General features: G+C 41.0%; 1 protein-coding gene across 2 annotated transcripts; it reads right to left on the bottom strand.

Moving 5' to 3' along the window:
• Window positions 1-336: 336 nt before the first annotated feature.
• Window positions 337-11,589, bottom strand: LOC117729385 (excitatory amino acid transporter 3-like). Of its 2 annotated transcripts, XM_034530397.1 has the most exons (14): window positions 11,090-11,589; window positions 10,827-10,968; window positions 9,537-9,677; window positions 8,222-8,305; window positions 3,984-4,092; window positions 3,670-3,712; window positions 3,521-3,583; window positions 3,215-3,396; window positions 2,891-2,998; window positions 2,545-2,667; window positions 2,192-2,386; window positions 1,899-2,033; window positions 675-791; window positions 337-457 (listed from the first exon to the last, which is right to left on the bottom strand). In XM_034530397.1, exons 1-14 carry the CDS (start codon window positions 11,096-11,098, stop codon window positions 397-399), a joined length of 1,512 nt encoding a protein of 503 aa, XP_034386288.1. In that variant the 5' UTR covers window positions 11,099-11,589; the 3' UTR covers window positions 337-396. The 2 variants fall into 2 exon arrangements, with proteins under 2 accessions (XP_034386288.1, XP_034386295.1); XM_034530404.1 differs by lacking the exon at window positions 1,899-2,033.
• Between the last annotated feature and the right edge of the window lie 1,108 nt (window positions 11,590-12,697).

Here is a 12,697-nt window from a genome sequence, read left to right as displayed (position 1 = left end):
ATACTCATGCGGAATGATCCAAACTGTTGCATCAATACAATTCAAATGAAGATTGTACGATTCAGTTAAGCTCAATTATATGCTATTAACTAGATTTTAAAAAAAAATCAATAACAAATGTATTTTCAATTAAATAACTAAATCTGTGACATCAATTTCTACATTGTACATATATCATTGGGCAACTGCATTATAGTAACTGTTCACTCTGAGCTGAAACTAAACATACTTGTCATCATTGCTGCCTTGGTCTAACCTACATTCTGGTGGGCTACACAGGATCTCAAGACCAGAGTCCTCTTTGGTCTGGTCCTCGTCCTAGCAGGGCTCCTCTGCGTCACTGTGTTGGAATGATGTGATTTTTGGCGGGGTGTTGAGGGTGTCATCATCAGAGGTCTAGCTGATGTGGACCTGGATCTTATCTGGAGTTTGGGCTTCAGCATCACTGTCATGCCCCCTAGCCAGGCAAAGCACAACATGATCATTAATGGTGTGAGGAGATTGGCATATTAGACTTTTTTTATGGATCAGATTTACGCTGCTCCTCTCCTCTATAAGTCTTATTCCTCCCTGGAATAATCATTTGCATCAGATGGAAGAATTTACTTCAAGTTTTCTGCAAATGAACTGGGTTAAAATAAGAATAATAAACATGAGACCATCAGGACTTGTACCTTTTAATTTCCTGTCCTTGCTCCCCTATATCTTCCAGATCTCCTTTTGACACTTGGTCAATGAGTGCCACGCCAATACAGTCTCCCAAGACATTTATAACCGTGTTGCAGCGGTCTCTGAAAGGCACAGACACCATCAGACTATGAAAGTAGAGGATATATGATGCTTTAAACTGACTTTGTTTCTTTATTATAACTTCTTCTAACATTGTTAGTAGCTGTCGTGTAGCTGACTGAACAAACAGACAAAACGTACATTAGCTTGCATGTATGACTGATTTAGCATGAATACACAATAAACAAAAAAGGAAAAAATACTTATCTAACGTGACAAAATGCTGTTAATAACGGTTTAAATGGCATTGAACAACAATGACACAATATACCTAAAATTAAAAGTTATGCTTAAATGAATAAGTAACAGTCTATCCCATAATTTCCCACTCATTCTAAATTGCATGAATAATATTAACTATTAACTGTGAAACATATGCACAAGCAGATTCAATAAGTATTTTTTTAAACAAAGTGACACCTACATTTATAAAGGATTTGCTAACTATTTTTAAAGTTATGTTACAGTGACTTCATGTTTTTTTGCAACCTTAACCTTCCTTACTAGCTCAGATGTTTCTTAGGTTTAAGTGGAGTAACCAATTTGGTAAATCACTCGATTGAAACTAGATAAGAGGTCAGGAAGGACTACACACACACACACACACACACACACACACACACACACACACACACACACACACACACACACACACACACACACACACACACACACACACACACACACACACACACACACACACACACACACACACACACACACACACACACACACACACACACACACACACACACACACACACACACACACACACACACACACACACACACACACACACACACACACACACACACACACACACACACACACACACACACACACACACACACACACACACACACACACACACACACACACACACACACACACACACACACACACACACACACACACACACACACACACACACACACACACACACACACACACACACACACACACACACACACACACACACACACACACACACACACACACACACACACACACACACACACACACACACACACACGCGTGAATAGCTGACAATCAGAAAAGGCAGCTGTGGAAATCGATTCATCACATTTTGAACTACAGATTGGACTTACAGTAAACACTCTATAACCACGAGAAGGCAGGCTTCCTTTGCAGGTAAACCAACCACGGTTAAAACAAAAATAGTGGTCACTGCTCCTCTAGCTGGGAACCCTGCTGCTCCTACGATTGACACTGCTGCTGTCAAACTGCAGATCAAACACACATACTGTACTCAGGAAACTGTACCATGCATTGTTTACATCTCCTCCTCTTAAAGACCTAACAATAAATACTTTACACCAATATCAACTCTGTCTGTGATGATGATGCTAAGAATTCCTAAAGAGCAGGAAGACCAGCTTACGCGATGGTAATCCACTGATTCAATTGCAGATCGATGTGGTTGAGTTGGGCAATGAAAACTGCTGCGACCACTTCGTAAATGAAAGTTCCGTCCATGTTGATGTTGGTCGCGATGGGCAGCATGAAGCGACTGATTCTTTTGTCGACCTTGAGTCGCTCCTCACAACATTGGAAAGTGAGTGGCAGTGTGGCAGAGCTTGAAGAAACACAAGGCATCCTTTGTTTGTGCATTACTTATATGGAAATATTGAAAATGTGAAGCTCTCAAAAATGTTACTTGGCTTGGTTAGCTCTGATGACGAATATACAAATAAGCAGTGATCATGAACTCAGATCTGTGTTACATCCTCTTACCTGGACGAGACGACGAATGCAGTCTTTAAGGCAGGAAAAAAACCCTTGATGACAGCATAGGGGTTACGTCTCACAAATAGGAAATAGATCAGGGGTAAAACTAATGTTCCATGGATTACAAGCCTGAAACACACAATCAATGAATGCAAAATCAATACTGATTGAAAATGATGGGATAATGCTAATGCAACGTCTTAGTGTAGCAGAAGCACAAGAGTCAGCAAAATATATAGAGCTAAACTTTGCTAACATTAGCTAACTAGCTTCATTAGTTTTATTGATGAATTCAACTTCATTTGTAAGAGTGATGTCATTTCAGTAATACAACCGTATAAGTTGAACATACCCAAAAACAACTACGCCGATGAACTTTCCGAGTTTGAAGGTTATTTCCCAGTCATCAACCTCAACGACAATGCCTGTGACCATGAATAGCACCCCAAGTGGCAAGTAGCTGAAAAAGAAAAACATTAAATGAAAAAAATGAAGGAAAGACTAACTGACTGAGCAAACACATTCTGAATCGTGAACAATGCTGCTATGTTTTTTCAGTTATACAATTTTACTATTTCTAATAATACTGCGAGTAAAAAAGATCTGGATGTACTGTATTTCTATATTTGTTGGAGAAAGTCAATCATATATTTATTGGTATGTTGTGTCACCTTACCTGAGAATCCCCTTGACCGCATTTTTTGTGACCTCGTTGAACACAGTAAGGGCCTCTAAAAAGATTTCCCCACGTTTTCCCATCTTGTTGAGAGCCAGGCCAAAAACCAAAGACCAGACAATCAGGCCCAATATGTTGGTGCCTTCAACACCATGGTGCTCAATTCGCACTCGTGTTGCATTCTGTAACAAGACCAGACACTCATTAAGAATAATAGTCTGAGAGCAACTTTGTGTATGAAAGAATTAGCTCAGCAAATGCTAACTCTACAAAATGATCTTCTTTGTGACAAGGGAAAATAGTTACCGTCTCCAGACTAAAACGTTGCTCATCTGCTTCAATTTCAAACTCAACCCTCTCAGTCTTGTCCTATAATTGAAAGAACTCTTGTTCAAATCATAAATATTAGATGGAAATAGAAGAAATTATTTAAATGCCTTTAATGAAAACCATACCTGTCGGTAGCAAGCCACCATCAGGTTTTCTGGGGAAATGTTCCTATAAAAATCATGCAAAAGTCAGATTTAAACGTGAGCTTGCAAATGTTGGCAAATCATTCTAGAAATGCGACTTTATCAACGACAGGATGTGACATTTGCTGGATGTTTTGCGAACACCTGAAATACTAAATTGTTGAAAAACCTTAATGGATGTGAATTCTGTAGTTAGACATTCCAGCACTTTCTGAAATAATGTCACTGCCCGAAAAACCTGCTGAAGTGAATGTGCAGAGATACCAGAAATGTCAAAATATACATTTTCTTCTCACCATGCTATATCCAATATGGCAATGACAATAGAGAATAACTCCTCATCTTCTGTATCATCTTTTCCCACGGCATCCAGTCCTGGCTTGATGGTCAGAACCAGAATCAACCCTACAACACAGAATCCACAGTGTCCACTGTAGCTCTCTCATATACAGTAATAATAATAATAATGCATTTAATTTATATAGTGCTTTTCATAATACTCAAAGACACTTCACATAATTAAAACATCCTAAAAGCTAAAAATAAATAAATAAGAATAGCTAAAATACAGGTAAAACAAATAAAACAAATAAATAGGGACTTTGAGTCGCTCGGACCCTGATAAGAAAACAAAAACAAAAAAACAAACAATCACACATTAAAAGCAGTTCTGAACAGGTGGGTTTTGATTTGTGATTTGAATGAGGAAAGATCAGTGCAGTCTCGGATGAGTTTGGGGAGAGAGTTCCAGAGGGAGGGGGCAGATATGGAGAAGGCTCTGTCACCCCACGTCCGGTGCTTGGTCCTATGTGGGATGGACAGGAGATTGGCATCAGAGGAGCGGAGCTGACGGGATCCATCCCGTCAGCTCCGCTCCTCTGTCTGGTGGAGTAGGTCGGTGAGGTAGGAGGGGGCCTGATTATGGAGGGCTTTGTGAGTGAGGAGAAGGATTTTGTATTGGATCCGTTGTGGGACGGGGAGCCAGTGAAGGCTCTGGAGAACAGGGGTGATGTGATCACGGGAACGGGAGTGGTTGAGCAGGCGAGCAGCAGAGTTCTGGATGTATTGGAGTTTGTTTAGGATTTTGGAAGATGTGCCATAAAGAATACTATTGCAATAGTCAATTCTGGAGGTGATGAAGGCGTGGATTAAAGTTTTAGCAGCAGATGAGGAAAGTGATGGGCGGAGACGGGCAATGTTTTTTTAGGTGGAAGAAGGAGGTTCTGGTGATTTGTTTGATGTGATGTTCAAATGAGAGGTTGCTGTCAAACATGACTCCGAGGTTGCGGATGTGAGGGGAGGGAGACAGAGTGGAGTTGTCAATGGTGAGGCAGAAGTTGTGACTGGTTTTGGTGAGAGATTTGGGGCCGATGATGATCATATCCGATTTATCACAGTTGAGTTTGAGAAAGTTGGTTTGCATCCATGATTTAATGTCAGTGAGGCAGTTGGTCAGAGTGGAGTGAGTAGCAGTGGTAATGGCTTTTGTGGAGATGTAGAGCTGGACATCATCAGCGTAGCAGTGGAAGAGGAGACCGTGATGACGTATGATGTTTCCAAGAGGGAGCAGGTAGAGGATGAACAGAAGAGGACCAAGCACCGAACCCTGGGGGACGCCCTGAGACAGAGGAGCAGTGGAGGAGGTGCAGTTGTTGATGCTGATAAATTGTTGTCTGTTTGTTAGATATGATTTGAGCCAGGAGAGAGCAGTTCCGGTGATGTTGAGGGACGATTCGAGGCGGGAGAGAAGGATGTTGTGGTTGATGGTGTCAAAGGCTGCAGTGAGATCCAGGAGAAGGAGAATGTTGAGGTGGCCAGAGTCTGAGGAGAGGAGGAGGTCATTGGTGACTTTAAGAAGGGCTGTTTCGGTGCTGTGCTGCGAGAAATGGAAAGTGCGGGTGAGGTCTTCAGGTTGCTGTAAATTATATCAATTTTTGTATTGAAAAATGACAGGAAAGAGTTGCACTTGTCGACTGTAAAGGATTTGGAGGTGTTGTCCCTGGGTTTGAGAAGCTTGTTTATTGTTGAGAAGAGAGCCTTTGGGTTGGAGGAGCCAGCGTGTATGAGGTGTGAGTAGTAGGTGGTCCAGGCTGAGATGAGAGCGTCATTGTATTGTTGAAGGTAGTCAGAGTGTGCTTGGAGATGGACTGTTAAACCAGTTTTCCTGCAGAGTCTTTCAAGCTGGCGCTTACGGGATTTCATGTGGTGGAGATCAGGAGTATACCAAGGAGCTGAGTGAGTGAATGAGACCGTTTGGGTTTTAATAGGAGCCAGCTGATCAAGACAGGAGGAGAGTGTGTTATTGTAGTAATTTACGAGATCAGAGGGATTTTCAGACAGTGGGAAAGGGGAGGCCGACATGGTACTGGCAAGAGAGGCTGAAAGAGTTGTGGGGGAAATAGTTTTGAGATTTCTGAAGGATATGTTGCGCTTGGTTCTTGGGATGGGGATAGGGATGCCGATGTCCATGGTGATAGCCAGGTGGTCGGAGATATTGAGGTTGAGGCTGGAGAGCTGAAGTATTGTGAGACCAGTGGAGCAGACCAAATCCAGGATGTGACCTCGGCTGTGAGTGGGGAAGTTGATGTGTTGTGTGAAGTTGAAGCATTGTAGCAGTTCTAGGAATTCTATGGCAGGTTTACATTCCGTGTCATCAATATGGATGTTAAAATCACCAAGGAGGAGAACGGCAGGTGAAATTGCACAGAGCTGGTCCAGAAAATCAGAGAAGTCAGAGAGGAAGGAGGGTTTTGGCTTGGGGGGGCGGTAAATAACAGCAATTACCAGAGGAGTCGGACCAGAGAGTTTGAGGGCAATATGTTCAAAAGAATGAACGGCAGGAATGGGAATGGTGGTTGTTTTAATGTCCTCCAGGTGGACAGCAGCAACACCACCTCCCCGCCCTTCTGGACGAGGTTTATCTGTGTATGTGAATCCTGTGGGGGTGGTCTGGTTGAGGGAGAAATAGTCCAGGGGTTTATGCCATGTTTCAGTGAGGCAGAGAAAATCAAGATTACTGTCCGTTATGAATTCATTCAGAAGGAGGCTTTTGTTATTGAGTGAGCGGGTGTTGAGCAAGGCCAGTTTCAGGTGACGTTGCGTTGTGATAGGCTGTGAGGGCTGAGGAAGTGAGGACTGAGGAAGGGGACGGAGATTGGACCAATTCACGTGTGGTTTGTTGTGATGACGTAACGAGGAAGTACGATTGCGACAGGACCACAGGGATGGGATGGAGTTTTGGGACGTGAAGTTGTAGGTGAACATGCGGCCAGAGCCTCTGTGTGAAGGATGGCCTCGGCGAAGTATTCCATATTGTTTCCGAATGTCCATGCAGTCCGGGCGCAGGTGGTTATCAAAGCCGCGAAGCTCCGACGCGGAGTACAGCGGCGGCATGGTCCGATGGCGGAGTAGTAGCGTTAAGCTAGCGCCAACCTGTGACCGAGAGCCCGCCGTCCGCGAGATGAGAAGCGATGTGCAGCCCAGGAGAATCAGCGAGATGATCCACAGCATACCAGCGGGAAGACGCCAGCAGTCCGGTGAGGAGAGAGTGGTAGCCTAGAGGGGCTACCAGCCCGTTAGCCTGACGATCCTGCCCGGAGAATGGAGACCACCTGGTGCAGTGGTGGCTAGCGGAGACCAACCCAGGTCTGCTCACCGCACCGGAACGGAAAGATCCCGGCAGAGTAGACAGGTGGGCTCGTGATGGCTAGCGACGTGGCAGCCAGGGGTGAGAAGACCAGCCGTTCCAGTTGCAGGACAAAAACAACAATTGGACTAAACCCGGAAGTCTTCGGGCTAGCGGGCTAATTACTCTTCTGAGGTTAGTCGAGTGTTTAAATATATTCAAGGTGCTACTCTTGTGTTTGTGACCACAGAGCTAACAACCTAAACAAACAGGCAAAAAGAAGTGAAAAACACAAGAGCAAAAATAAAAACGCGAAAACACGAGCGAAAAATCGAGGCTGCCAGTAAGAGCACAACACTACACAGTGGTTAGATTTAAATGAGCTGACTAGGGATTACTACTGTAAAATCTGTTTCAATAGTGGCTCACAAAAAAGTTAGAAAGTGAACAGTGAAAAGCAAGAAAAGAAACACAATATAAAACAAAAAAAAGGACTTTTGTTGCAATTGTATTGATGTGGGAGACACATTCATCTTTCCTACTTTTCCATTAAGATGGGTGACGTCACATCATTTAATTCAGCCTCGCTACACCAACTACCTGAGCAGCAGTCTAATAATAATTCCACATTCTATGGCCCTAGTATTGCTGCCTAAATGCTGAATGTAAAAATGTCTGCGGTGAGAAATGTTTAATAAAATATAGAGAGGACCACATTTCTGAAGATCATCATGGAAGAAATTGGTATATGTGTCACCTGGTTGAAATAGCTGTATTCCTATGTTGACAGGCTAGTGAATACATATTAAATAGCACATTTACAAGCTCTAGTAAGAAAAAAAAGGAAACGTTAAAAAATGCCCCATACATTGTGTGTTTATCAATGATAAAAAATAAAATGGCTCTTACCCAAAGTCATAGACAGAAGAGTGGTTGAGACAAAGTATGCTGATGCACGTACAGCAACCTTTCCACCTTTTAGACCAGAACAACCTAGAAAAGACAACATAAGTTATGGTCTGCAGACTAAAGGTTGGAGAGTAAGTTAGATCATATAGTATGGAAGTTTAATATTAAGGCTAATGGAAAGTGAGGGGAACACAGTTACATCATAGGAAAACAGTCATCAACAAACAAAGCAATGCAGTAAGTACACATACAAAGAAAATGCAATGACTTTGAGAGAGTGACTTGTGTTTGATGCCAGAGAGGAGGGAGTTACACTAGTCATGTCTTGAGAGGATAAAGCATGAATTACTTTTCCCAGGTCAAAGCGTGAGAGGAGGAGTTTGATTTTGGATGTGGTTCTTAGTTGAAGGAGGCAGGACGGGTCAAGTATTGTGATTTGTGGTTAAGCTTCAATCAAAAAGTACTTACTCTAAATTTCTGGCAGTGGGCTTTATGTTGGTAGATAAGGTATCAAGGGTGCTTTCAATGGGAATCATAGGGTTTGGTGGACTGAATAATATGATTTCTGATTTTAAAATATCAATTTTAAGAAAATGTTGTGCTATCCAACAATTGACATCACTAAGACTAGGCTGGGCTGGGCAGCTAGGCTTCTTGGGTCATCAGGTCTCACAGCAAAGCATATGTGTGTCGTATGAATTGCAATTCTTGGAGGATTTGACCAATTTGAAACAGGTAATGTACTTATTACAAACTGTACTGCACTGACAGTCAGAGTCAACAAGCTGTCAAACTTGTTAAGTTATGTAATACACATAAAGGACGCACGCACATCCTGTGTGTACAAAAACCACAGCTTACAGAGAGCTTTGCGATTTAGCTATTTGCCTCAGCCAGACAATAGATTATAGTTGTCTGTCAACATTCTTGATTGGGTGGGTGGATAAATTGATAGACAGATGGATAATGAACCGATATAAACACTCAACCTGGACTCAAACACTTTTCATTTTAAGATTTGCTGACGGTGGCTGAAGATAGCTCATGTTAGACAACTTTAGGTATATGTAAGTGGCATTACTGAGTTAGTTTATTGCCTTCATGACTCTTCCATTTGTGTAGATGTACCATTATCATGTAATTGTGACTGGTGTCCACAGTGGCTGGTGTTCATCAAGTGTTATACGGACTCCCTTGGAGGTTATTTAGGTTTAATAAGCTTCAACTTGCCAAACCACCAGTATGGTCCTTATAAAAGCTGTGTGCACAGCATGTTGTAACAGTTAACAGTGTGTGGAATACTCCTGGGGCTTACTTGTTATGACACTTGTGATAATTAGAGGAATGGAGACGACCTGAAGTATCCGCTGGAGTACCTCTCCTGGAAAGATGATATAGAGTTGGTCGTGGTCGGACAGATTGATGTAAAACTTAAGAAACAAGCCCAAGGCAATACCTGTAAGACAAACAAAGACAATTTGGAAATTTTATTAAAACTGAAGATTGAAAATTCTAAATTGGTGTGCATTGATGTCAGACTGTCAGTTGGATTCTGAGCAAATACTGAAGTGCTTCTTAACACTCAGTTTATGAATCTGATAAATCTACTAATTCAATTTTAAAAAGTTGTATGTTTTGTATACTTCATGTATACACATGAACAAAGTGGATTGCAAAAATGGTAGTAACTGGCAACAAAGAGCAAATACATTATGTTTCTGTGACATTGTTGCTTTTAAAACAAAATTAATCAACATTTCTAATCTGTCTATCAGAATTCTCTATGCTGCGTTCACACCAAACACGTTGCAAATTGTTCAACCAGGACTATTTGTAGTTTATTCGCGTCACTCTCTTGGGTTGGGACGAGGAGTTGGATGATGAAGATGATTATTTTAAATGTTATTTGTGTCCCGATTTTTTATTTTGTTTTTGTCTCGGATGGGTTTAAATAAATGTAGATGCATCATCTTGTTAATGATTTGCCCGAGTCATTTGTCTTTTGCTTTAACAATGCAGCTTTTCAATCATGCATACATGTGTTTTTAGTCATTGTATAACACTTGCTCTACACGGCGTATTAGGATAGCAATTTTTATATACAACATATGTGTGCATATAACAATTACTATCCTGAGAAGAGTTTAACAAAACATCCAGCAGGTGGTGTTATACACTCAAATGGAAATTAGGAGCTTTTATGGCATAGTTTGGAGTTTTGAAGCGTGATATCTTATTGTGAAGGACATAACTACGTTCCCGGATGTGTTGACCACATTAATTGTAATTTGGTGACAGGAACAAGTTAATAACCCCGAAACCAGCAGCGCTCAACGGTTAAAACGAGGATAGACGTTAGTCAGTTAGACTAACGTTAGTTAACGTTAGACGCTAACGTACGGCTAATTCATCGGCGTTAGCTTCCTTGTACCGACTCTAGTAAAGCTCTAATAATTAAAACGATATTTAGCTCGAAAAGTAAGAAGTTAAAGTTCAGTTTAAGACCATTAAATCAACTGAAAACATTAAACGATATTTCTTATCAATATTTTAAGTGGATTTTTATTGGAACGTTAGCTAAAAACTCAAACTTGTTACCACTTACCCAGGACAACAGCTGCTAGACTTGAAGCCACAAATGCATTCTGCAGAAGGTAATCCCAGCGTCTCTTGACGCCGCTCCAGCGACCTCTTCGTAGCGGCGGAGCGGCGTTTTCCTCCTCAGTAACGGTGTTCTCCATGGTTTGCTCAAAAAGTAACAACAAAGTGACATAGGCTAGCTATTATTTACGCTTTGTCAAAATACTTCATCAATACTTGATAGTAAAATGAGAATTATATATTTTAGTCAACTAAAAAAGTACTCACCAGTGGCATCAGTCAGTTTTTCTCAAATTTAAAACCGAAGAATATAACTGACAAATAAGATGAAGAAGGTGAACAGGTCATACCCCTGACGTGTTGTTACTTTGAAGATGACATATTTCTAACTGAATTGTATATTCTGTCTAACGGCTTGAGCTCATTTCAACTGAATTGTGTTGCTAGGCAACAGCTTGGGTCCAAGTTTAGTTTATCAGCTGATGTCAGTCAAAATACAGTGCAACCATAAATAAAGTGGAACACATTTGATCCCGTTTAAAACTGAAGTGGTCTTCATATTGTATTGTGACCGCACAGAGGCCTCGTTTAAAAAGGCAAGGTTTCTGAATACGGGATGTGTGTATTTCTCCATGCATTGAGCGTTTTGAGTATTTTACAGTACTTGTAAAGCACTTTGACCTGCTTCATATTTAAAAAAATTAAAAAAAAAAAGGGAAAGTCATGGGACCTTTAACCGTGAAATAAAATAAAAATTGTAAAGGGATTACCCAATATTTTTTTTTCTTACATTTGATCAAAACAAAATATGTAAGAAGAAAAATATATATAAATAAAGGGGTATGGATTAATAACTAAGAAACAGTTCATAATTAATAAGAAGTTGCTGTGGCAACGGTGGCAGATGTACGTAGCTCCCAGGAATTTTGCTTCATTTGTTGGTATTTCTGTGTTCATCACTAATGGCATGACATATTAAATTCATCATTTGAAATTGGCATTGGATTAAGTGCAGTAGGCATTCAGATGATTACCACCCACGGCGCAGACCGGCTGGACCAAACGCCATCAAACTTCCCCAGGTAGAGGCAGGAGAGCCGAGATGAAAGCTAAAACCAGCGAGGACAGAAGGCGACTCCACTACCCATTCTACTGCTGGCTGTCTGAAGAGAGTGTGTGTGAATGTAAAAAAAGTAAGATGATGAAAGCAGTAGTGACTGTTGTGCCCATCTTCAGAGACCTGCGGCTGCATCGTTCTTCCTGGATCAAGCTGCACTTGACGGGCAGGACAGGACTGTTTACATCATGGTGCTTCGTGCTCAAAGTCACAGTCAATGGACAATGTTTTTATCATGTTGAATTTATAATGTGAAGACATTGGCCATATTATCTGCCTCAGAGAACTTTGTTGCTGCTGTTTACATTCCTCCTGTGTTTGCTGTGTTACAAATGGAATTCAACTGAATTTCGTGGTGCATCCCTGTGTTGCATAATGACAATACATTATCCTTAAATCCTTGAATACATTGCTTGGGTCTTTTGTTGCTTTTTTTTCTTCCCGAATTGTAATATGTTAATATCCGTTAGAAATTAGTTAGAATTTAGTTCAATTGTCTTCAAAAGTGTATGTATATAAAAAGGAATAATTAGAATTATATAAACAGCTGGATTAAAAAGCTAACGTGTTTGTCCATTGAGTTATTTTCAAAATAAATCAAAATATCCTGACCAGAAAGCATACTATTGGACCTGTTTTTTCTAAATAGAAGGGTTTTCATAACAATCAAAAATGTGTATTTGATCCATTTATAAAGACTACTATTTCACGCCTTTAAGTACAATTATGAAATAGTCGCGATCTTTGCTGTTGTTTCT

This window comes from Cyclopterus lumpus, chromosome 1, assembly GCF_009769545.1.
Source record: "Cyclopterus lumpus isolate fCycLum1 chromosome 1, fCycLum1.pri, whole genome shotgun sequence".
Classification (NCBI taxonomy): Eukaryota; Metazoa; Chordata; class Actinopteri; order Perciformes; family Cyclopteridae; genus Cyclopterus; species Cyclopterus lumpus.
Note: the sequence above shows the minus strand (reverse complement) of the source record. Positions and strands in the feature narration are given on the sequence as shown.

Bases quoted from the DNA above. Each gene is read 5' to 3' on its own strand.
- LOC117729385 (XM_034530397.1), bottom strand. The intron at 3,397-3,520 runs GTAACTATTTTC...GTCTTGTTACAG, and splicing joins AACGTTTTAGTCTGGAGACG to AATGCAACACGAGTGCGAAT. The intron at 2,999-3,214 runs GTAAGGTGACAC...TTTCTTTTTCAG, and splicing joins GCGGTCAAGGGGATTCTCAG to CTACTTGCCACTTGGGGTGC.